Source organism: Bos grunniens, chromosome 27 (assembly GCF_055505025.1).
Source record: "Bos grunniens cultivar Pamir isolate PY7600 chromosome 27, Bosgru_T2T1.0, whole genome shotgun sequence".
Taxonomy (NCBI): Eukaryota; Metazoa; Chordata; class Mammalia; order Artiodactyla; family Bovidae; genus Bos; species Bos grunniens.
Window position 1 is genome coordinate 25,566,589 of NC_141191.1, and position 23,861 is coordinate 25,590,449.

The following is a 23,861-nucleotide window of genomic DNA, read 5'->3' on the forward strand; positions in this document are numbered from 1 at the left end:
ATGTAGTTACCCTGTCTGGGTCTAAGGACATCCTCCATACTTTGTGGCTTACACTGGCTGTCAGCACCATCAGAGAGTCTGCCTCTCTTTGAAGGAAGTAAATCTGTACTCTTAGATCTTTGATGAAAAGAAAAGCCCAAAAACAACTAGACCTTGCTCTCTCTTTGGATTCCACAGGTGTATTCTGATTGGTCTTTGGTTTCTCTTGCTGTTATTGTTGTTCAGTCAGCCACTTGTGTCCAGCTCTTTGTGACCCCATGGACTGCAGTCCATCAGATCAATTTCTCTTATGTGCAGAATAATATCTCATAGGTTAAGTATAAGAAGAAAATGCAATGATGGATGTCAAGTGCTTTAAAAATTACCAGGCCTAAAACCGACACCCAGATTTGAGTATGTGGAGAAAGGCTTGGGGTAGGATTCAGAATTCACAGGAATAGTCATCAAGTTGATTGTAATGAAAACCCAAGGTCTCTTGTCCACACTTTCACATAAACAGACTTTTTATGGCAAATGATTTTCCTTGGAGAGGGCTAAACGAATGTTCTGAAGAAGAAGGAAGTGGCAAGCATCTTCCTTGGAAATGCCCTCCAGATCCTGGGATGTCATCAGAGTAGTTGGGGACACTTGCTTTTACTGATGATGATATTCATCTCATTTGCTAGACTGGCCTCTTCTATGTACTCTCTCAGCCCACAAAATTCAAAGGGCCAGCAGATCCTGAATCTATAGTGTTGTTTAAAACTTTGCCTTGTGATCTGTTAAGTTTTTTTCTAGACAGACTCTTTCATAGACTTCCATCTTTTTGCCTTGTTGAAACAGTTTGAGCAGTTGATTTTAAATACATACGGTAATGTAGTTAACAGAAACTCAGCTAAAAGTTTTACTTTAATAAATATTATTAAATATTTAATAGTTTTTACTTTAAAACTTCTTTAGGTTTGTTTTAAATGAAATAATTCTTACATGGTTTCTCTTTCCTGCCACCACCCCCCCCCACACACATACACACAGATCAAATGCTCCCATTTACATACTAGTACACACTCCTATGTTCTGCTTAAAGGTTATTATAAACATTCATGTACTTACAACTTGTGCAGATCTTAAAGCTCCTTTTGGTCAATAATCTAGTAGGCGCTGACCTCTTAACATAATCTACTAAGAGCAGAAAACTTGTAGGCAGTGTGTTCTTGAGAATGATAATGATACTGTCTTAATATAAAGTTTTATAAAGTTTTGTAATGACCGAAAGTTGTGTAATTATGCAACTACTAGATTGTTTGGGTTTGCATTGCTCACCAGCATTCTTAACATGCACACTTGTAAGGAGTAAACATACTTGTTTCCTTGGAGAGATTGGCTTTTGTCCCAGTCGCGCTAGCTTTGCTGTTATGATCCAACCCCGATGATAAGGCCAAGATTCTGAGAGCATCACATTCAGTATTAGTACTAAAGGAGTGACTCACTTGTCTTGAAGCATATGCAGATGATAATGCAAACTGTGACCTCTTAGCATACCTTTTCTGAAATCTTCTCTCTATAACTTCATATATCCCACATTGCTGTTTTCCTGTGAGGTTACAACTGACTCCTATGAATACACCAAAGAATTACTTAAATAAAGTGATAATCATATAATGACAAATCGTATAATGACAGTAGCATCTTCAATCTGAACTTTATTATAAAACCGCCCTTGAAGAGCCTACGCTCTGTGAAGCACCCAGCTACTTAGTACATTTCAGCTATGTTACTATTTTGGTCCTATTAAAATAAAAGCAATGGCAGTAATTCCAAGAAAATATCTTTAAGGCCTGGAAGAATTTTTATTTGTCAGGTCTATGTGGGAAATTGTTCCTTTTTTATTTTTTTTTATATTTTTAAATAGTATATTTCTTAGGAAACTCAAAATTATGCTTTTAGTGCCAAATAATAACAGCGTCTTGGAAATACATTTCTTTGAACCTTTCATTTCACCTTCAGCATCTCAAAGCAGAATAAAACTGGTAAGCTATTCATGGATGTTCTTGACACCTGGCTAGTATTTATTCTTTGGGAGGGGGGGTATATTCTTAGAGAGAGATGGGGGAACAATGTTCTTGGGTTTTGTTTTTTAAGTTTTATTCTCTTTTTTAAAAAATTGCTTATTTATTTTAATTGGAGGATAATTACTTTAAAGTATTGTGATGGTTTCTGCCATATATCAGGTCATAGGTATACGTTCCTTTTTCCTTTCTCACTTCTCTTCTGCTTTCCCTGTTTCCACTTTGAGTACGTGAGGCCCAGGACCACGCCTGCCATGGTTTTATCAGGGTGCTTGCAGCTCCGCCAGCAAAGCTCTTGAACCTCTGATGGCTCACTCCGTGCTCCCTCCCCCTCTGAGCAGAGTGCAAGTTGCCCAGCAGATAAGACTGACACATTCCTGAGGAGCTGAGCCAGCAGGGACCCTGGAGGCCAAAAAGGACCCCCGGGCTTCCGGACAGACAGTGTGAGATACCAGTGTTCTGCCACTCACTGGAGGAGTCATACTTAGGGTAGAAGCTGCTCCCGTATATTATCATGATTAACATTTATTTTAGAAAGGAACACGGAAGAGACTGCTTCTCAGGGCCAGAGTCACTGTGTTTTAGTCCTGTAGCCTTGGACCAGGTTTGTGTCCACTCCAAGCCTCATTTCCTCATCTATACATTGAAAATAAATAGTAGTATCTCTCTCAAGATGAAATAATACACGTGAGGCTCCAGGCACAATGCCTGGCCCAGAGTGCATCCCCAGCTGCTACTTCATGTCAGTACCCTCTCTAAATTGGTAACATCCCACTTTGGAGGTGCCTAGGGGACACGTGAATTCCATAAAAACTTCAGGAATAACTCCTGGGCTTCAGTTTTGAAGCGCCATTAGCTTGGTGCTACCTAGAGAAAAAGATAACGCTGACCTTTACAAAAATGACCTTCTTTTCTGTTTGACTCAAATCTGCAGCTTGTGAAGTAAGTCCCTCCCCCACCCCCACAGGGATCCATGCCTAGTAAACTTGATTATAAACACCACTCGACCATTAAAGCCCTAATGAAGTCAAGTGGGTATTTGATTTCAGGTTTGATTAATGAAACCCAGACCTAAGACTGTAACCATCCTGGATTCTTTACATCTTAAAACATTTGAGAACTAAAACACTGTGGATACAAGTCATTGAAGTAATGGATGCCCCTTTGAAAGGGACTTTATGTCTACTCGTTTTAATGTCTGTGGACTTTTTTTTTTTTTAAGTTATTTGCCTTCTTTCCGTTCCCATTATCAGAGAGAATTTTCCTGAGCATAGGTGCTCTGTTTAGGATTATCTTTGTTTATCCTATAAGCAGGCTACCACATAATCTATGAAATCAAAGGCAGTCTTATCACCAGGCAAAAATACTTTCTACCCTCCTTTATTCAAGTTATTAGACAAGCTGCAAGAACAGGATCAGAACGATAGAGCCTTGAAGAGGGCTCAGAATCAGTTTGAACTTGTGTGCATTAAACGCGCTTGTCCTGTGAAATAGGAAGAACTGCAGTCTTAACTGATGGTGGACGGCAGCTATGTTAAGGATCCATTTGAAGACAACTAAGTGATGGTCATCTGGAAGATGTTAGAAAGATCTGGGGCCTGAAAAGCTGTCATTCACAATTTTACATGCCATTTATTCCTGCATCTGTAAAGGGTTTCTTTCTTTGAGCTATTTCATTATTTCCCAGTGAGGTGGAGTTTTGCTTTAAGTACTTCATTTTCAACGAAGCTAAATTACTTTCCTAATTTTAAGTTATTACTCTTTGGCAGGAATTTTTTTTAAAAAAGCATTCAGAGTAAAAAATTTGACTCCTGTTCCAAAGAAGAATCTGATTCAAGCTCTCATTTTTTGAATTTTTAAAGATGTTGACCTTTGAAGTATACAGTTTTTAAAATTAATCATTTGCACTGTTGCTACGACTATACCAATGCATTTCCTGTCCTATACAGGAAGCTGAAAAAAAGAATTAGGTAGTAAAGAGAGTTCAAATCTCCTTTCTATATAGAGCTCACTAAATTTTTTAAGACTACCTATCATTTGTTTATCATTTGTCAGAGATAACTAAAAATAGCTTTATTTTTGTATTTGAATTTTGATTTGAGATAGAATACATTACGACAGCAAACACTTTATTCACCAGCATCTCAGCTTGGTTACTTGCTCATGTTCCTGTTTCTGTGAAAGGAGGCATCACTGGCTTTTACTCCTTGGCCCTGGGTGGAAACACTTAATGGCTCAACTTAGGGGCTGTTGGAAGAATACATGTCTTCAAATGAGGGTTGTTTGTTCTGTCAAGAATAAGAGGCACTTGACAGAACCACTGCAGTGTGCCATTTCACTGTAAAATAATAATATTAAATGTAAATGAAAAAAACTTGTGAAATATATAAGTATTTTTAAACCACTTTTTAAAGAAGTTTCGAATACTCTTCTCAATTGTAGATATTAATGGATTTAAAGAAACTCAAACATGTCAACTGTTTGGAAAAATATTTATCCACCCATCCATGGTTTCCTGTCTTTGCTAATGTTATTTCTTTGCTCTGTAGGCGTCTAAATACTTTAAACAAATGTGCGGTGATGAAGCTGGAAATCAGTCCTCATCGGAAAAGAGTGAGTATATAAAATGTATATAAAATGTATCATAGGGTAGGAGCAAAGGAGAAGATGAAAAACTGGATTATGTGTTCTGTGATAGATTTTGTTTCACAAATTCTTACTTCCTTGTTCTAAAAATGCCTACATTTTAAATGTTATAATCCAGACAGGTTTACCAAAAACTGTGTAGCCTTATGTAGTTGAAACCAATAGCTACAGCTAGCCAATAACCTGTATCTCACCTGCTATTTTTGATCTGAACAGATTTTCTGTGATTTTGCCTCATTAACTCAATGCCTACAACGTATTAAAGGGATGAGGCTTAAGGAATTCCGGTGCATTTTGCATTGCCTCCCTGCAGAAACAGCAATTGAAGTTCTTGGGAACTCCGTCTTCCCACGTGTAAGAGTATCTGTGTTTTGAAGCTGTAGAGATGGCAGGGAAGGCTGGCTGGTGGGATATGGAAGACTAGAGCTTTGAAGGGAGAAAAGGAATTAGAGGAGAAAGAGGGAGGGCTGGAAATCCCACACATTCTAGTGAAATGCCGGCACGTAACTGATTCGGATGGTATTTTCTCCTGTGTTTGAAATGTGAGGACATCTTATGAGATCTTAGGAGAAGAGGTGGGTGTAGTGGTGGGAGTGAATACCACAAATTAGAGTAAACAGAAGTGAGTTTGGTCAAAGAACAGATTTTTCATTGTCAGAGTACCGATTTTAATTATCTAACCTACGCCAAGTTGCCTTCTTGGGGGAGTCAAACCTTTTAAACAAATCCCACCGCACACTGTGAGGAGCTGTGGAGAGGAGCCTGCAGGTCAGCGTTCAGTGCTCTCCACCCACTGTCCCAGGGGGCCCTGCTCACGGGAGACACTCCCATGCATCACACTGAACTTGATGTCCCATCAATAGTCTGTCACGGTGTAACCCTGGGTCCTGTCCGTAAGTCGGGCATCACCAGCAGAGATGTTCTGGCGGCTGTGCGCATGTTACATGCCGGCAGAACTGGGTATTTGTGTAACCTTATTGAATGGCCTGGAGCATGCCTGAGTTTGAAACATCATAGGACTCTTGTGGCATTAACTCTGGTTCCCATGTCGGTGGGGGAGGAATGAAAAGGAACAGGGAAGAGGCTGAGAGATGAGAGTGTTCGAGAACCACCATTTTAGTTGCAAAACGGAATATAAACACATACTGTCAAGAGACAGCAAAACTGGAGGCAGACCAGAGGGAGTCCTACCCATTGCTGATTCCAGTTCAAAATATTTTACATGCCTGGAATTTTCACAGATCTCAGAGGTTTCCTCTGTGAGCGATTTAAGAGCAGCCTATAGATCCCAGAGTTTCCATAAAATAACTCTTCTTTAGCTTGAAACACTTGCTCAGGCTTTTTCCTGTGAAATGCTTACATTCATCTTGGCTATTTTAAAAAATAATAATAAAGCTGTAAGGGGGGGTATTGACACGAATGGCATTATGGTCAGTCTCCTGGCCCCTGGGCCTCGGGGCATGCCCTGCCCCATGCTGCCTGCCAGTTTCAGGGGACGAATGGTTCCCTTCTGTCTTTGCAGAGCGAAGATTCCGACGAGGACGAGCCTTGTGCAATAAGTGGCAAATGGACTTTCCAGAGGGACAGCAAGAGGTGGTCCCGGCTTGAAGAGTTCGACGTCTTTTCTCCAAAACAGGACCCCATCCCTGGGTCCCCAGACGCTGTCCACCTGAAGAGCGCCCCGAGCCATGAAAACATGCAGACGGACCTCAGCGATCGCCAGGAGGTGGCTTCTGTCCACAGCACCGGCAGCCTCACCACCCACGCGCCCCAGCGTGGGGAGGCGGCCCCAGCCCGGACTAACTCCGTCCTCAGCGTCTGCTCCTCAGGCACCTTTGTAGGCAACGATGATTCCTTCTGCAGCCTGCCCTCTCCCAAGGAACTGTCCAGCTTCAGCTTCAGCATGAAGGGCCACGAGAAGACCGCCAAGTCCAAGACGCACAGCCTGCTGAAGCGCATGGAGAGCTTAAAGCTCAAGGGCTCCCACCACAGCAAGCACAAGGCGCCTTCCAAGCTGGGTCTGATCATCAGTGGGCCCATCCTGCAGGAGGGGGTGGACGAGGAGAAGCTGAAGCAGCTGAACTGCGTGGAGATCTCCGCCCTCAACGGCAACCACATCAACGTCCCCATGGTACGGAAGAGGAGCATATCCAGCTCCACGCAGACCAGCAGCAGCAGCAGCCAGTCTGAGACCAGCAGCAACGTGAGCACGCCCAGTCCCGTCACCAGGACCCGGAGCCTCAGCGCCTGCAACAAGCGGGGAGGCATGTACTTGGAGGGCTTCGATCCCTTCAATCAGTCCACCTTCAACAACGTCATGGAGCAGAACTGTAAAAACCGGGAGAGCTACCCAGAGGACACAGTGTTCTACATCCCGGAAGATCACAAGCCCGGCACCTTCCCGAAAGCCCTTTCCAATGGCAGTTTCTCTCCCTCAGGGAATAACAGCTCTGTGAACTGGAGGACCGGGAGCTTCCACGGCCCCGGCCACATCAGCCTGAGGAGAGAAAACAGCAGCCCCAAGGAACTTAAGAGACGTAACTCCTCGAGCTCTGTGAGCAGCCGCCTGAGTATCTACGACAACGTGCCGGGCTCTATCCTCTATTCCAGCTCAGGTGACCTGGCCGATCTGGAGAACGAGGACATCTTCCCTGAGCTGGACGACATCCTCTACCATGTGAAGGGGATGCAGAGGATAGTCAACCAGTGGTCAGAGAAGTTTTCCGATGAGGGAGACTCCGACTCGGCCTTGGACTCGGTCTCACCATGCCCGTCCTCTCCCAAGCAGATACACCTGGATGTGGACAATGACCGAGCCACCCCCAGTGACCTGGACAGCACAGGCAACTCACTGAATGAGCCTGAGGAGCCCTCTGACATCCCGGAAAGGAGGGATTCTGGGGTCGGGGCCTCCCTGACCAGGTCCAACAGGTGAAGAGTTTTTCTTACCTGGTGGGGGTGAGGGGCGGGTGATCAGAAAGGGGCTGCTTCTGCGTGCTGTGTAGGGAACATGGGATTGAACCATTTATAGCCATGAAATTCCTAAGGAAAGTGCTAGATGGGAAAATCCTATCATCCTAAACAATTAATGAACATTGTTCACTGGGTACCGGAATTTCAGTTTGGGAAGAAGTCAGTTCTGTGAATGGATAGCGGGGTTGATTGATTGTATAACACATTGTTGTCGTCGTTGCTTAGTCACTTCAGTCGTGTCCAATTCTTTGTGACCCCATGGACTGTAGCCCGCAAGGCTCCTCCTTCTGTGGGATTTCCCAGGCAAGAATACTGGAGTGGGTTGCCATTTCCTCCTCCAGGGGATCTTCCCGACCACAGGGACTGAATCCATGTCTCCTGCTTGGCAGGCGGATTCTTTACCACTGAGCCACCAGGGAACTCCAACACCGTGGATGTATTTAATGCTTCATGTACTTGACTGAGTGAAAGTCACTCGGTTGTGTGTGACTCTTTGCGACCCCATGGACTATACAGCCCATGGAATTCTCCAGGCCAGAATACCGGAGTGGGTAGCCTTTCCCTTCTCCAGGGTATCTTCCCAACGCAGGGATTGAACCCAGGTCTCCTACCTTGCAGGCAGATTCTTTACCAGCTGAGCCACAAGGGAACTTAACTGTATACTAAAAGTGGTTAAAGGAGTAAATTTTAAATAAAAACAAACTGGAATGGAAATTGAATCTTCTCAGTTCCTAAGATTAGAGGCCAGTGAGTGACCCACTGCTGACTGTGCCTCAACCCATTACAAAGCTTTCGTACTAACATTCCTCCCCCTTCTCTCGCAGGCACAGGCTGAGATGGCACAGCTTCCAGAGCTCTCATCGGCCGAGCCTAAACTCCGTGTCACTGCAGATTAACTGCCAGTCAGTGGCCCAGATGAACCTGCTGCAGAAGTACTCCCTCTTGAAGTTAACCGCCCTGCTGGAGAAATACACGCCTTCTAATAAGCATGGCTTTAGCTGGTAAGGATTTAAACTGCCCAGTGAACCATATTTGAAAACATTTTCAGCCAGCGCTGTCCCAGCACTGAGGGTGTAACAGGTGGATCCTGTATCTTTAGTTCATCGTCCTGACGCTGTAAGTGTCTGCATTCTTAAGTCCACGCACAATACGGCTTAAGCTGGCATAGCTTTAGAGAATTTCCATCAGGGTTGGTTGAGTTTTCAGCGCTGGGCATGATAAACTGCCAGTCGGTAGGGTGAGACTTCCTTATTCTTCCACCACGTTGTCCGGGCTCTTCCTTCCCAGTGGTAGGAATAGCCCACCACAGGCAAATACGTGTGCAGAATCAGATCATATTTTGGAAGGAAGGGAAGAAAATTTTAGACCATAGGATGTTATGAGAGCAACTTTGAAATGCTTAATGTACAGCGCTTGGCTTTGTAACCCTCTTCATGCACATTTTTTAGAAATCATTTTTGATTGATACAGGTATCTGCAATATCACAAAAATCTACCTGGGCTAAAGAGTTTAGGTTATGTTTTTTCCAACAAAGATTCTTGAGCAGTGAATAATAAAGGAATATACCACTCTAATATATTATAAACAAAAATAATGTACAAAAATAAAATGTATTGAACTGTCTACACTTTTGAAAGCACAGCCCTTGGTGTGTATACTGTGAGACATAGACTGCTGGGCTGAATAGGTCATGGACAGGAGCCATTATGTGCATATTTTTTTCTACTGAGTGCAAAGCAGATAAATGTCTCTACATTGACATCCCAGCGCATTTTGCAGTATCAGCTGGGTATCCTTCAGTCTTTTCACTAATCTTAAGTGTTCATTATCCACTTGCACAATATTAGTTCTTGATAAAATGGAGACTCGGTCCATTTCATGAGTAGCACTTGGTAGCAAAACCAGAATCAGCGCAGCAACGTAACTTCTCTCCCCAGCTCCTCCCCTCCTTGGGACTCATAGTGAGGTTAACTTCGGCATCAAAGCATCTCCTGTTCAAAGGCTGTTATTATGTGAGCCCTGCTAAATACAGAAGTTGTTTGTTCTGAATGACAGAAATAAGTATTGACTGGTTTATCCCCCACATGCTTCAGATTCTCGGTGGAGATCGTAATGTGTTCCTTGTACATTCCGCCGCTGGGCTTTTCTCCCCCGACAAAGCGAGTATTATGCATACTTACAGCCACGATCCATATACTTCACTGTATGGAAATACGGACTTGGCCCTGCGCTTCAGTTTTACCTTTCCCTGAGCTATAAACAGTAACACACGGTGGCTGTGGGTTTAGCACTCTAAAGTCAAGGCAGTCTGCCTTCCGCAATGTTCCTCTATGCTTTGAGCCAGAGTTTCCCTGCTGGCTATTTAAAACTGCATATTTCACATTCTCAGTTCTGAGTGGCCCACCACCCCCCCTCACCACCAAACCCTCAAGAATCTGAAAGTCCAGAATATTTCTTGAGTTCTGGTCAGTTTTTTCCAGTGAGTCAAAACCAAACGTTAAAGCCTCATACTGTGGGATCCACGGAATAAGGAGAAATTCTACACAAAGTTCTTTTCCTGTTCAGCTTTGCCCTTTCTTGTCCCATTCAGAGAGGTCATTTGTAGAGCTGGAATTTCTGCTTGACAGCATTAAGTACATGACAGCGGTTTCCTGCTGTTGCACACGCTGCTCAGGCTGGACCCGGTGTCAGGACTCCAGGGAGCCTGGGGTGGGCTCACAAAACCCTCATTGTTCTCCTCTGTCTTCCTTTAGAAAGCTAAAGATGTTGTGTTCTCTCGGGTCATCAGCAGGAGAATTTATTTGAACTTCAGGTCATTAGCTTGCCTTTCCCCCCAACATTGAGCTCTGGAGTTGGTTCTCATTATGTGGGACCAACATTATGCATTTGCTGGGTTTTTTTCCATCCTGATCTTTTTTTTACCCTAAATACTTTGGGATCTCATCAAGAGCTTAGAAATGATTCTCATCCATTTTCAGGACAAATGGGAACATGTTTCTCGGCTCTATCCTGCAGTGCCTACTTAGGGTCTTGACTGTAGCTTTCTCCTCTCGTTCCTTCCTGTGCCGCCGTTTTGGAAGGAAGCCCATCTTCTCCCTTAAGAAGACAGACCCCATTCTCAGAGCTAACAGTGGAGGGAGAATCCCCAGCTGAGGAGATGTTATTGGGCCTCATGGCCCCAAAGGTTAGAAAATCTAGAACAGCACTGTCCAGTGGGCTTTTCTGTAGTGGTAGGAATGGTCCATATTTGCACAGACCAGTAGTAGCTACCAGGCACAAATGGCTATCTAGCGCTTAAAGTGTGGCTGATACGACTGAGGGACTGAATTTGTAATTTTGTTTAAATTGAAATCGCCAACTTATTAGCACAGATCTAGAACCCACATGGTTTACCTGCAAAGATGGACAAAATGTGCAGAAGGTGAGTAAATGTATCCCTTCCGACCGCAATATTTTTTCGATAGGGCTGTGCCCAAGTTCATGAAAAGGATCAAGGTTCCAGACTACAAGGACCGGAATGTATTCGGAGTCCCTCTGACAGTCAACGTGCAGCGCACAGGACAGCCCCTCCCCCAGAGCATCCAGCAGGCCATGCGCTACCTCCGCAACCATTGTTTGGATCAGGTGAGAGCTGACGTCTGCAGGTCCCATGTAATCATGGGAGCTCAGGTGCATGCATCATCTTCTAGTTCTGCAGTGAAAATGTTGCTTTCCTCTTGACACTTTACACTTTGTTTTGTTTTTCCAACAAAGGTTGGACTCTTCAGAAAATCGGGTGTCAAATCCCGGATTCAGGCTCTGCGCCAGATGAATGAAAGCACCATAGACTGTGTCAACTATGAGGGACAGTCTGCTTATGACGTGGCAGACATGTTGAAGCAGTATTTTCGAGATCTGCCTGAGCCACTGATGACAAACAAACTCTCAGAAACCTTTCTGCAGATATACCAATGTGAGTATTCTTTGACCTTGACATGGTTGGCGGGGGGGAAAGTGGGGTCAGCCAAAACCTGTAGCTCCTTTGATGCCATTCTTTTGGACCCACATCGTGACCTCTTAGAGACAGGTCATCAGTTTTTGTTTTGTTTCTTTTTTGCTTTCTTGTTTGCAAAACAGATTTGTGTACATCTGTTGAGCAGTGCAGGAAAAACTCCTTTGTCATCATTCTCCAATTACTAAGCAATTGTACATTTTTACATTCAAATCCAGGAACTCATTTTTTTTTTCATTCAAGAACAGTGTTAATCTAACATACTTAAAAGAGCAGATTCCAAGATCTCTCTCTCTCTCTGTCTTGTCTATAGGTATTTCCGTTGCTTCACTTCTCTCTAGCAAAGCCTGTTGTGTTTAAAATTTCACAGGTGTCCATGTGTTTTATCTTGCTGTAAAATGAATAAATAATCTTTCTGTTATGCATCTCAGCTTCTGCCAGAAATAGTTGGGAAAACAATCCCCATGCCCATCTCACTTTTAAGTAAAGCTTAAAGCAAACAGTTGTCTAAATTAATGATCAAGATCAGGATTATAGCTTTTACAGCCTTGTGTTTTTCTTGGCTCGGTGTGGTATTACAGCAATGTAATTTAAAAGCAGCTTCTCTCAGAGCTAGAATTGTCTTTAGAATTGGCGCATGGGACTTGATTTTATGAGACATGGAGCTGGTCTGGATTATTTCATTATTTGTTTCATCCTTTCAGATTTTATGAAAACACAGGTCACATTTCCCCCACCAAGGTATTTGTTATGTATTGTAACCATGGAGCTGTTTAATCGGTTTGTCCTATGGAGCTGCGTTTGAGTGACTTGAATTTTCCACCACATGCCTTTCAAAAGAAAAATTTTGCCTAGTATAGGAGACCTGAAAGTTGTGTTTAGCATTTTCTACCTGTTTTATTAGTTTCTACATATATATACATTGTATTACATTGTTAAATTATTTATATTTTTATGGGTTTATTTCTCAAGCATATATTTTTACTACCAGCCTCTCAGTAGGCTTTCCAAAGCTTAAATTACTACATAAAAAACATCTGTTGTTTAAATTGAAGATTTTCGCAGCTTCCTTTCCTCATTTAAAGAATGAGCAGATCGGTTAAAATTAGGAAAGTCCTCGGAGATGCTGAACACTTTGTAGTCAAAGTGAAGAAATCTCAGTTTTTGTACTTTTGTATGTGTCTGTAATAAATTTCTTGAAACTGAACAAAAGTATAAGCCTATAATGTTCAGTAATTGAGAATGGTAAACTAGGAGTTTTGGAAAAAAGTACTTAGAAAAGAAAGAATCAAATTTCTGTAAACTAAAAGAAAACAGCAGACATCATCTGGAGTTGAACTCTGGGTGGATTTAGGAGTATATTGGCATGGTGGGTGTTTAAAATTCTCAGTTCCTCCACAGGCAGGAAATGCTTGAGGGTAGTGACGTTGGTGGCAATCCCTAATCTCTTCCATATTAACCTCAAGTACACTTTCTGCAAGTGCTTGTTCAGTGCTGGGCTGAGGTCTTTGCTTTCGGGACGTTTCCTTGCGAAAGTACATGGAAAATCACTGGGTTGACGGGGGAAGTGCTGGTGTCGTGCAGACGTGCCCAAGGACCAGCGTCTCCAGGCGATCAAGGCGGCCATCATGCTCTTGCCCGACGAGAACCGGGAGGTCCTACAGACGCTCCTTTACTTCCTGAGCGATGTCACCGCAGCCGTCAAGGAGAACCAGATGACCCCCACCAACCTGGCCGTGTGCTTGGCGCCTTCTCTCTTCCACCTCAACACTCTGAAGAGAGAGAACTCCTCCCCCAGGTACGGGGCCAGTGAGCTGCGGGCGCGGTGACGATGCACACGCCCCGTTGTTCGGACAGCGGCAGCCTCCCTGTCCTAACAGGGCTGTCCGCCTGTTTTTTTGTTGTTTTAATACGTGAATCCAGCAAAACGGAGTTTGACCTCCTTCTTTCGCAGCTCACGTTCCTCCCCTGTGCTTCTCCTATCCTTCCTACTCAGCCCTGGGGGTGTGGCCTCCTAGACAATGTAGTTTTAACCCGCTTTTGAGAAACATTTGCATTCCTGCTTTGCCACGGCAAGGGTTTCCCCTGACCCTTTGTCAGTGCCCTCGGTAACATGGTCATCGTACTTTGTACCCACAAAGAATCATGAGGGTTTACTGACCTCAAAAACAGTCCTGGCTTCTGCATAAATAAAACCAGTCTGGCTTGGCTTCTTCAGTAGAACCGAGCTGCTGGCCTGTGCCAGAGGTTGAAAGGAGCTGGATGTGAAATAAGGAAAGATGGTGTTCAGCCTCGAAGTTAAGAACCCTGCTGAGCCAATGTTGCAGAGTTTCTCCTTAGATGTAGAGAAGGTGAAGTGACTGTGGAAGTCGAGGAATCTGGAAAATAACTAAGGCTGATGTTTGCTCAGCACCGTATTCTGTCCCCAGCAAGGGGCTACACCCTGGGTTTCATTATCAACTTTAATCCTCCTAACAATTGAAGGAGGTGAAGCTGCTGTTAGTATCTATTTTATACATGAGGTGGGACTGCGAGGCAGGTCCATTAAGGAACTAACTTGCTTCTGTCTGATGGATGGGGAAAACACAAAAAATGGCAGAGGAACTTCTTACTTACACGAATATTTTATATGAAGTAGGAAAGGCGTCATTAACTCCTTTCTACCAAATTCATCCTGCTGATCCTTTTCCTCAACTCTAAAGGAACTTGACAGATAGTTCTCAGTTGGTGGGGTGGGGCCTAGTTGTGTTAGGTGAAGTTAGCTTTGCTTCCAAAAGACATACAATGCTTAATTAACTAGTTCTAACCATTGACTAGAGCATTCCTGCTTTAATGGGATAGAGAACTAAAGGGGAGCAGTAGAAAGAGATCAGATAAGATTAAGACAAAACCCCTAGGAAACAATAGACTTTTCTCTCACCAACAGGAGGGGCTCCTGTTTAATTTTAAACTGGAAAGAATGGTCCTATTTACCCCAATGATGAGTGCTTCCCACCCACCCACCAGTCAAAGCTGCCTTTCCTTCTTCCTACCCCACATTTATAGACCTTAAAAGCTTCTCTGTTTCAATAGCAACCTATTTAACATGGTGGTTTTATTTTTATGGGCTGCATGGTATGGGGGAATCTTAGTTACCTCGACCAGGAGTCGAACCCATGCCCCCTGCTTTGGGAGCTTAGATATGTAATCACTGGACCACAAGGGAAGTCCCTAACATGATGGCTTTAAATAGCCTGGATTTCATCACAGACTGTCTCTTTCATGTTTTTTGTGTGTTGTTGGTACAACTGAGAAATTTTAGTGACCAAAGTAAAACTCTGTTCAACTACTTAATGTCAAATAAGCTCCAGTGAAATAGCCTTTTTCTCTCCTTTAGGTTTCCTAGAATAACACATTGATTAAAAATATATAAACATTTGAATCTTGCCTCTCCCTCATTTCTCTCTCTAGGGTAATGCAAAGAAAACAGAGTTTGGGCAAACCAGATCAAAAAGATCTGAATGAGAATCTCGCTGCCACTCAAGGGCTAGCCCATATGATTGCTGAGTGCAAGAAGCTTTTCCAGGTAGGGAGATGGAAAGTTTTGTTATTTGTTGATGCTGCTGCTGCTAAGTCACTTCAGACATGTCCGACTCTGTGTAACCCCATAGATGGCAGCCCACCAGGCTCCCCTGTCCCTGGGATTCTCCAGGCAAGAACACTGGAGTAGGTTGCCATTTCCTTCTCCAGTGCATGAAAGTGAAAAGTGAAAGTGAAGTTGCTCAGTCGTGTCCGACTCTTAGCGACCCCATGGACTGCAGCCTACCAGGCTCCTCTGTCTGTGGGATTTTCCAGGCAAGAGTACTGGAGTGGGATGCCATTGCCTTCTCCATTGTTATTTGTTGAGGATAATATAAATAGGGCAGAATCTTTGGCTCCATACTTTTCACATCATAACCAAAAGATCTTTTCCAAGCTGGAAATTATATATGTAGTCTGAGAATGTCTTATTTTTATATTTTATAATATATAAGCTCAGTAGAGTTAATATGTTTCATGAAATTGCCAACTTTCATACCCCTTTATTTAGAAAACAAAAGCTACAAATTATCTGAAGTAAATTCTGTATCTGAGGTACAACCACTATGGGAAACAGTATGGCCTTTCCTCAAAAAATTAAAAATAGAACTACCTTGCTGCTGCTACTGCTAAGGCGCTTCAGTCGTGTCCAACTCTGTGCGACCCCATAGACGGCAGCCCACCAGGCTCCCCTGTCCCTGGGATTCTCCAGGCAAGAACACTGGAGTGGGTTGCCATTTCCTTCTCCAATGCATGAAAGTGAAAAGTGAAAGTGAAGTCGCTCAGTCATGTCCGACTCTTAGCGACCCCACGGACTGCAGCCTAACAGGCTCCTCCGTCCATGGGATTTTCCAAGCAAGAGTACTAGAGTGGGGTGCCATTGCCTCCTCTGAGAACTACCTTATAATCCAGCAATTCCACTCCTAGGTGTATATCCAAAGAAAAAACAAAACAAAACACTAAACCTAAGTGTCCATGAGATGGAAGGATAAAGAACTAAAGAATATGTGGGGTGTGTCTGTGTGTGTGTCTATAAAATGAAATACTACTCCGCCATTTAAAAGAATGAAATTTCAAGTTTTGCCATTTGCAACACCGTGGATGGACCTGGAGGGCGTTATGCTTAGTGTAATAAGCCGCACAGGGAAAAACAAGTACTGCATGCACCTGTATGTCCTTATATGTAGAACCTAAAAAATAAAACAATGAATACAGTGAAACAGAAACAGACTCATGGGTATAGAGAACAAAATAGTGGTTTGAGGGGTTAAACCACAAGATACATTGTACAGCACAGGGAATATAGGCAATACTTTATCATAAGTTTAAATGGAGTATATAAAACAATTAGCTATACTTCAGTTTCAAAAACAAAATTCTGTGTCCTCGTCAGTGTACGCCTTGTTTGGTTACTTTGTCTTCTACTCTAACTTCTTCCTAAAGAGGAGGACCTTGCACAAGAATAAGCTTAGGTACCTTTATGAAGGTGCTCTGCTTGTGTCCTCGTGATACCTCATGGAGTCAGCAGGGACACCCTTCACCTGGTGGAAGCCTGGGGATTAGACTGCTTTCGCAGCCTGGAGGATCCTGCACCTCCACCGACGGGCAGCAGACATCCTTTTTGTCTCTCGTGTCCCTCCCAGGTTCCTGAGGAAATGAGCCGATGTCGAAATTCCTACACCGAACAGGAGCTAAAGCCCCTTACCCTCGAAGCGTTAGGACGCCTTTGTAATGATGACTCAGCCGACTACCAACACTTCCTCCAAGACTGTGTGGACAGCCTGTTTAAAGAGGTCAAGGAGAAGTTCAAAGGCTGGGTCAGTTACTCCACATCTGAGCAGGCCGAGCTCTCTTATAAGAAGGTAAGTCATATTCTCATTTTCGGCCATTCGAGTCTGGTGGTTGGGACTTGGATTCATTAGAGACCAGACCTTTTTGCCAACACAGGGGCGGCCTGTCACCCATCGCTTTCCCTCTAGAGCTGGGCAGATAGGTGATTCATATCCCCGCGGTAAGAGTGGAAACCAGTTCAATGAGGGGTGGTGCTCATTGAACTCATGTCAGAGGAAACTCCCTAGTGAAATCCTTTGGCTCCACAGAATCATGCAAGAGTTTCCTGGAATGTTTTACTAATGGTCTTGGGCCTCCGGGCGTTTTATGAGGAGCTGGCTGTTTCCATCCTTTGATTAGAACCTCCTCAGGCTCTCCTCTGTTCTCAGTCACTCTTCTCACCTTCTAATAAGCAGGGAGTGCTGGGGGCAGGGATGGTTGGTTTAACTTGAAAGCCCCTTGAGGGCAGAGGTATCCTGTGTGGCTTTCCATGCACGTGGAGGTATTTGTTGACTTGTCTCCACCACCTTGAGAAGAAAGAAACCTTGAGCACAGTCCAGATGGCCATGCAGGCTTGGACGTGCAAACGGATCTTACTTTCATAGCACTGACCCTAATATGGGTCCCAGGAAAACAGATAAAATCAGAGGTGACGCCAGCAGTCCTATCTGCTTTCTGTTCTGATCTTGAATATGCTTGAGGTCAGCAGCCTGTTAAAGTCAGAAATAAGCATTAGGTCCATGTACCCGGCTAGCAGTTTGTCTTAAGAGTCTAGATGCGTAGGGACTGTCTCGGCACTGAAAAGTCTATCTTCTTCTTAGGTGAGTGAAGGACCACCTCTGAGGCTTTGGCGGGCAACCATCGAAGTCCCTGCAACACCCGAGGAAATCTTAAAGCGCCTCCTGAAAGAGCAGCACCTCTGGGATGTAGACTTGTTGGATTCAAAAGTGATTGAAATCCTGGACAGCCAGACTGAAATTTACCAGTATGTCCAAAACAGTATGGCACCCCATCCTGCTCGGGACTATGTCGTTTTGAGGTGAGAGCTTCCGGATTGATTATTATGGCAAGAATGAGCTTATATGTCACTGAACGTTACATTAAAATTACTTAAAATAGAACATACGCTTCCATAAAAGCATTGACCCCTTCCAGATAAGAAAGATAACATCTGCATTTATTCCAGCAGTGTGTCCATCCCTGAAAATGGTTTGAAGTCTCAGAACTGAGCTCAGAGAGAGAGGCACAGTCCATCAAATGTGCTCAGTGGTAGCTATTTTTTCCCCTTTAGGATAGATTTTCTCAGAAATAGCTAGTGAATGCATCAGCCAGGAAATAACATTTGAGTCCCAAGTGAGCTGTGGTTGAAGCTGATTTATATGTAGTTCCTACATTCTCTGAAGACATTATTGAGGGAAGAATTTCAACAATCTTTGAGGAAATGTCACATCATTAGTCCAGAACTTCTCCAACAGAGTAACATTCATTTGGACGTCCACGTTCTAGTACATTTGTGAAACATAAAAAGGGTTTTCAAATTTGCTTCAGTTTGGTTCTCTTTCAAAGAACTGACTGTGTGAGCCTGTATACACACTGCAGAAGGGCCTCTGTACAGAGTGAGCCATTCGTGAGTTCTTGCACAAGGATGCTTTCTGCCCAGGCTGGGTCACCAGGGGGCCCCTATCCTGCCTTTCAGCTCCCTCCTGTAAGAGTGAGGCCCCGTTTTAAACTTGGCTTTCAGGAACCTCCTCCCATTTACTCCCCGTCTCGTTTTGTCTCTGCAGAACATGGAGGACTAATTTACCCAAGGGAGCCTGTGCCCTTTTACTCACCTCGGTGGATCATGACCGGGCCCCTGTGGTGGGAGTGAGGGTCAATGTGCTCCTGGCCAGGTATCTGATCGAACCCTGTGGGTCAGGGAAATCCAAACTCACCTACATGTGCAGAGCAGACTTAAGGTACGTTCTGATGCTGATTTTTTTTTGTTTTTTTTGACATCGTGAGTGAGGGGCATAAAGTAGATTCAGACTTTTTGTCTGATGCAAAAAAGAAAATGGCTTAAATGAATACATCCTTGCATCTTGGATGCTCCATGAAGAGCAGTGTTTATAAAGTAACTCCTTCACATTTCTGGGTCTTCTGGATACCACTTACTAATTTCCACCCTTTAGAGAATTTGGTATTAAAGCAATGCAGATATGGTGGTTCTACCATGAGCTTAAAGCCACAGGAAATGAGAGTTTGAATCAGCAAGCCGATGTGTGTTATTTTATATTCAAAGATATTTGAATAATATGACATGCCCTTTTAGTAATTAATTAGGCCTATGCTCTGTGTCTTAGATCAGTGTGAGTTCTTATCAAAAAAAAACAAGAAAAAAAAAAAAATCAACCTCTGAAAACTTTCCAAAGTGGCTGTCCTGCTAAATCAATTCTTGTTTGAAGTCTTTACATTGCCGTACTTTTGTTTTTGTTCTATATGCCAGAGGTTTCCTGAACAGTTATACCCAGTCTGTGTGGGTTAGTTGTTCGGTCACGTCTGACTCTTTGTGACCCCATGGACTTAACCCTCCCTCTGTCCGTGAGATTCTCCAGGCAAAAATACTGGAGTGGGTTGCCATTTCCTCCTGCTGGGGATCTTCCCAACCCCGGGATCGAACCCAGGTCTCCTGTATTGCAGTCAGATTCTTTACTGTCTGAACCACCAGGGAAGCCCAGTCTCATCCCATATTTGCACTCAGTAGGCTGTTCCTTGAGAAACTTCTGGTTCCATAAGTGTGATGAAGGTGCCAGGAGATTACTTTGGAATAGTAAGAAAGATCTTTACTTGCACATTTGCACATCAAGAAATAGAAGTGTATTCAGAAATCCCTTCAGCTGATTCAGGGTTTTCCAACTTGAATAATTTGTTTGCGTTTCCTTTCTGTCTGCCGTAGGGGCCACATGCCAGAGTGGTACACGAAATCTTTTGGACATTTGTGTGCAGCTGAAGTGGTAAAGATCCGAGACTCCTTCAGTCATCAGAACACTGAAACCAAAGACACCAAATCTAGGTGATTCCTGAAGCGTGTCCACTGTCTGGGCGTTTGTTTCTAGAACACTTGCCAGTTCTTGGAAGATTGGGTTCAGTGTCTGATCCTGAAACGAAACTACAAATTGGAGAGTGGGAACTGACTATAGCGATTTGATACCTTTCTAAAGCTGCTTCTTGTTTGTGTAAGGTCTGTATTATGGACCTTGACTGGAATATATGACTGTGCAAAAAAAAAATGTATTCTTATTTGAATTGCTTCTGAGAAGCAAAACTCTATAACTGCATTCGGGAAGATAATGAAGAGACTTCATTTTCTTGCAATGTCAGCGTCTGTGTTACATGTACCTATGTCATTTTCTTTGCAGTGTGTGGAGGGATGGGTGTATCCACTGGAATAGTTGGTCCTCTTTGACATGTTTTCTCACTGAGAAGAGCAAAGAAAGGTTTGCACAGAGGAGCGTGTGTATGTGTGTTTGTTGCTGGTTGAATGGCAGAGATGTGTAAGTTGGGCCGCAGTGTCTGGCACACTGAGACACCTCCAAGAAGGATTTTGATGCACCAGGTCCAGTTTAACTGGGAATATCTGACCACCCATGGAATCGTCCAGAAAGGGAACCCGTTTATTTTGGGGTGTTGGACAACCCACCCATGTCTTTTTTTTTCTTTTCTTTTCTGAGTTAGTAGACATATTCCTTTTCCACCAACCTCTTCTTTACCTTAAAAGTGGTTGTAATTTACTCAGATAGCCCCTTTCGAACGCAGTTTGTCTCTAAATCTGATTGCAAGGAGCAAAGTTGTTGTTATCCAATAGAGGTGAATTCAGGGATGGAAATTCTTCCTTGCTAGCACCAAAGCAGTTTTGTTTTGGTTTGGTTTGGTTTTTAAGTTGAGATGTGAAAACTGACCACTCTATCTACTTCTGAATCAAGTATCAATACTTTCTATGTATCTGCAAAGTCTTTGCATGTCTGTGTTAGGAGAAACTCTTAAAGGCACTATGTATGGGAACACAGGAAACTTATGTCCCAGGGAACTCCGTGCAAATGTAACCCAACCAAAAAGTTGCTTGTTGTTGTTATGGTTATTAGCAGCATTTTTTTAAAGCTGCATATGTTTATTAATTGGATTTGTCCTTATCAGCAAAGAGGGTTTGTTTTGTTTTTCCTATATTTCTTTTTCTTCTCTTTTCTGAAGCCCTTGGGATAGATTTTAGTAGTAATGGAAAGTTCTAATCACAGTAAAAACAAATAAAAATACACTTGTGCAGGGTTTTGGAAGGGTGGTCTTTATACAGGTTTTACTGTAATAGTAAAGGTTGGCTCAAAAGACAGTATTAGTGAAATTTATTTTATATGGATCAAAAGTGAATAATGTATGAATGAGAGTTGTAAGAAGGATTTTAATTTTGTTATAATTTAGTTACCATTGTCAGTGTTATTTCAAAGGTTCTTTGAAGAATTAAGGGGCGGGGGACAGATGAGAGTTTAATTTGAGTATTTTGGATATTAGTGTTCCTCATGAAGATATACTTGTATATGCAATTTTAATGGCCTTCAGATTTGTAAGATTGTATGTTGTATATACCATTCTATTAAGAAATATGTACACCTACCTGTCCACTGTGCTTCCCAACATAGATAAAGCATGATAAAAATTATTATTTAAAATATACTTGTATTTATACCTCAGATATTCTTTTGGATTTTGTACCTCAAGTCTTTTTGGTTTGTTTTTTGTTTTTTGCTAATGTAAATACACTTTACATGAATACAGTCTAAGTGAAAAAAAGTAAATAAAAGAAGAGGTTTATAACTTGCTCTATATCTGTACAGAATATAATCAATAAGTGCACTATTAAATGTTTAAAGTAAGGGAAATGTCTGGCCTGCTTTCCATTGTATTGCATCTCTCTACCACCCTTCAAACCACAGATGGCAAGGCTTACCATCCTAGCATCAATTGAAATGAAAATACAGATTTGCTGCAGGAAAAAATCAGACTGCAAATCATTCCAAGGCCAAACTGCAACTGAGCCACTCACTCACAAACAGGAAACCCTGGTGAAGGTTCAGGAAGCACAGAGATGCTCTCCAAACAAAGGTCACGAGGAAACGATGCTGAGAAAGTTACAAGAATAAGCAACAGCAACCGAAAGATGCCCCTAAGCAAAGCCAAGGTCATGGATTCATTCCATAAAAGGTCTCTTTCCCACTGTTTGCTTTCCTGTTCAAAGGATTCCTTACATATTTGACCGGAGGAGAATGTGAAGGATATGAACATTTTCAAGAAGTCTGCTTTAAGCCACCTACCGTGACATTGCCCCAACTTACTAATTGTGACTAATTGCCTAGACTGTAAGCTCTCTGAGAGCAGGGCTCTTCTACATGTCTTTATAATCCCCGACAGCAGCTTTCAGTGTTTTGTACTTGTAGGCACCTAATAAATTTATTATTTGCCAAGTGGAATTGATTGAATTTGTGTCTGTTGTTTGAAAATCGATCGAATCTATGATGCTCTCTGTCACTGTGGCTCTTCCGTGCCCATTTTGAGATGGCAGGGACTGGAACTTGTTACATCTAGTGAAATCTCAAAGTTCAAACTGAAGAAGACATAGATGCTCTGCAGAGATGCTCTGGATTCTAAATTAGAGAGTTCTTTGTGCTCGAAATTCAGCCAGTCTCATTTCTCCAATACAATGTGATACAGATCTTAAAATTTGCTCTTCACAAATACTATGGGCCTAGTAAAGGGGAAAACCAACCTTAATAGAATTTGTTTTGTTAATTTTTTTAAAAAGACACACAGCCCAAAGCCTTTTTTATTTGGCCCTGCCTCCAGTCCTGGTTTCCTCAGGGCCATATAAAATGAAAAATCAAAATGTCTCAGGCCTGAAATAGTAAAAGTTCAGTTGTTTGAATGCCTCTGGAGTCATGACTTACACATAGGCTAAGTGTGGTTACCACGGTGGGAGACATGCTCTCACGGGCACCAAGGTAGATTCAGATTGCTCTTGGCACCACCATTGTCCTTGGCACCTCATTTAGTCAGTTATTCCAACACCTGTTTATTTCACCCATATGGAGCTCAGACCTGAAGATACTGCAGTCCTGAAAATCTGCTCTCATGGACACTAATATGGAAATAATAACACCCCATAGCATCCTGCCCACCAGTTTACAGATAGAGTAACTTGGGAGATTCTAACAAAATTAAATGGATTCTTAATTTTACGAATTAAAATTCTTGAAATTTGCCTGCAGGGCTAAGGGAAACAGCTGAGATTTTGGAAAAGTAAAAAAGTGGGGAAAGCCAGGAAAGATAATCCAAACTGCTGCTTTTCCAACACCACTGGTGAGAGGGGTATGTGTGAGTGTGTATGCATGCAAAAGAAGATAAAGGCAAAAGAGCTGTGTGAGATTTTCTTTTTACTTTTTTTAATTATGAAAGACTAACACATTTGCCAGGAGACTTGGAAAATACAGAACAAGTTTATAAATACTTCCACTATATATTATTTTGTGTATAATATATATAATATATATACAAAAATATATACAATTATTTTAAGTAGTAAATTAAGACTTTTAGAGTTTCAATATCAAACTCCCCAAAATTAATAGAATGAATATACAGAGAAGTAGAAGGATATAGTAGACCTGAAAAGCACGGTGAACCAATTCAACATAAGATTTATACAATTTTCACACGAGTAGGTACAAATTCTGTTCAAGTTCTCATAGACAAACCCATAGACCAACATTCATGGTTTCTTTTTGCCACT

General features: G+C 42.7%; 1 protein-coding gene across 10 annotated transcripts in view; it reads left to right on the plus strand.

Annotated features, from left to right (window-relative positions):
• Window positions 1–22,545, plus strand: part of DLC1 (DLC1 Rho GTPase activating protein) — a 515,132-nt gene extending 492,587 nt beyond the window's left edge. For 7 of the 10 annotated variants that reach the window (XM_086380730.1, XM_086380729.1, XM_086380728.1 and 4 more), the window contains 11 exons: window positions 4,598–4,661; window positions 6,217–7,625; window positions 8,492–8,668; window positions 11,133–11,292; window positions 11,422–11,620; window positions 13,244–13,457; window positions 15,110–15,224; window positions 16,861–17,079; window positions 17,869–18,086; window positions 18,832–19,005; window positions 19,983–22,545. In XM_086380730.1, coding sequence (XP_086236856.1) covers window positions 4,598–4,661; window positions 6,217–7,625; window positions 8,492–8,668; window positions 11,133–11,292; window positions 11,422–11,620; window positions 13,244–13,457; window positions 15,110–15,224; window positions 16,861–17,079; window positions 17,869–18,086; window positions 18,832–19,005; window positions 19,983–20,103 — 3,070 coding nt within the window. In that variant the 3' untranslated portion in view covers window positions 20,104–22,545. Of the gene's footprint in view, window positions 1–4,597; window positions 4,662–6,216; window positions 7,626–8,491; window positions 8,669–11,132; window positions 11,293–11,421; window positions 11,621–13,227; window positions 13,458–15,109; window positions 15,225–16,860; window positions 17,080–17,868; window positions 18,087–18,831; window positions 19,006–19,982 lie in introns of all 10 variants that reach the window. The other 3 variants (XR_015156335.1, XR_015156336.1, XM_086380736.1) reach the window with 2 other exon arrangements.
• Window positions 22,546–23,861: the final 1,316 nt, after the last annotated feature.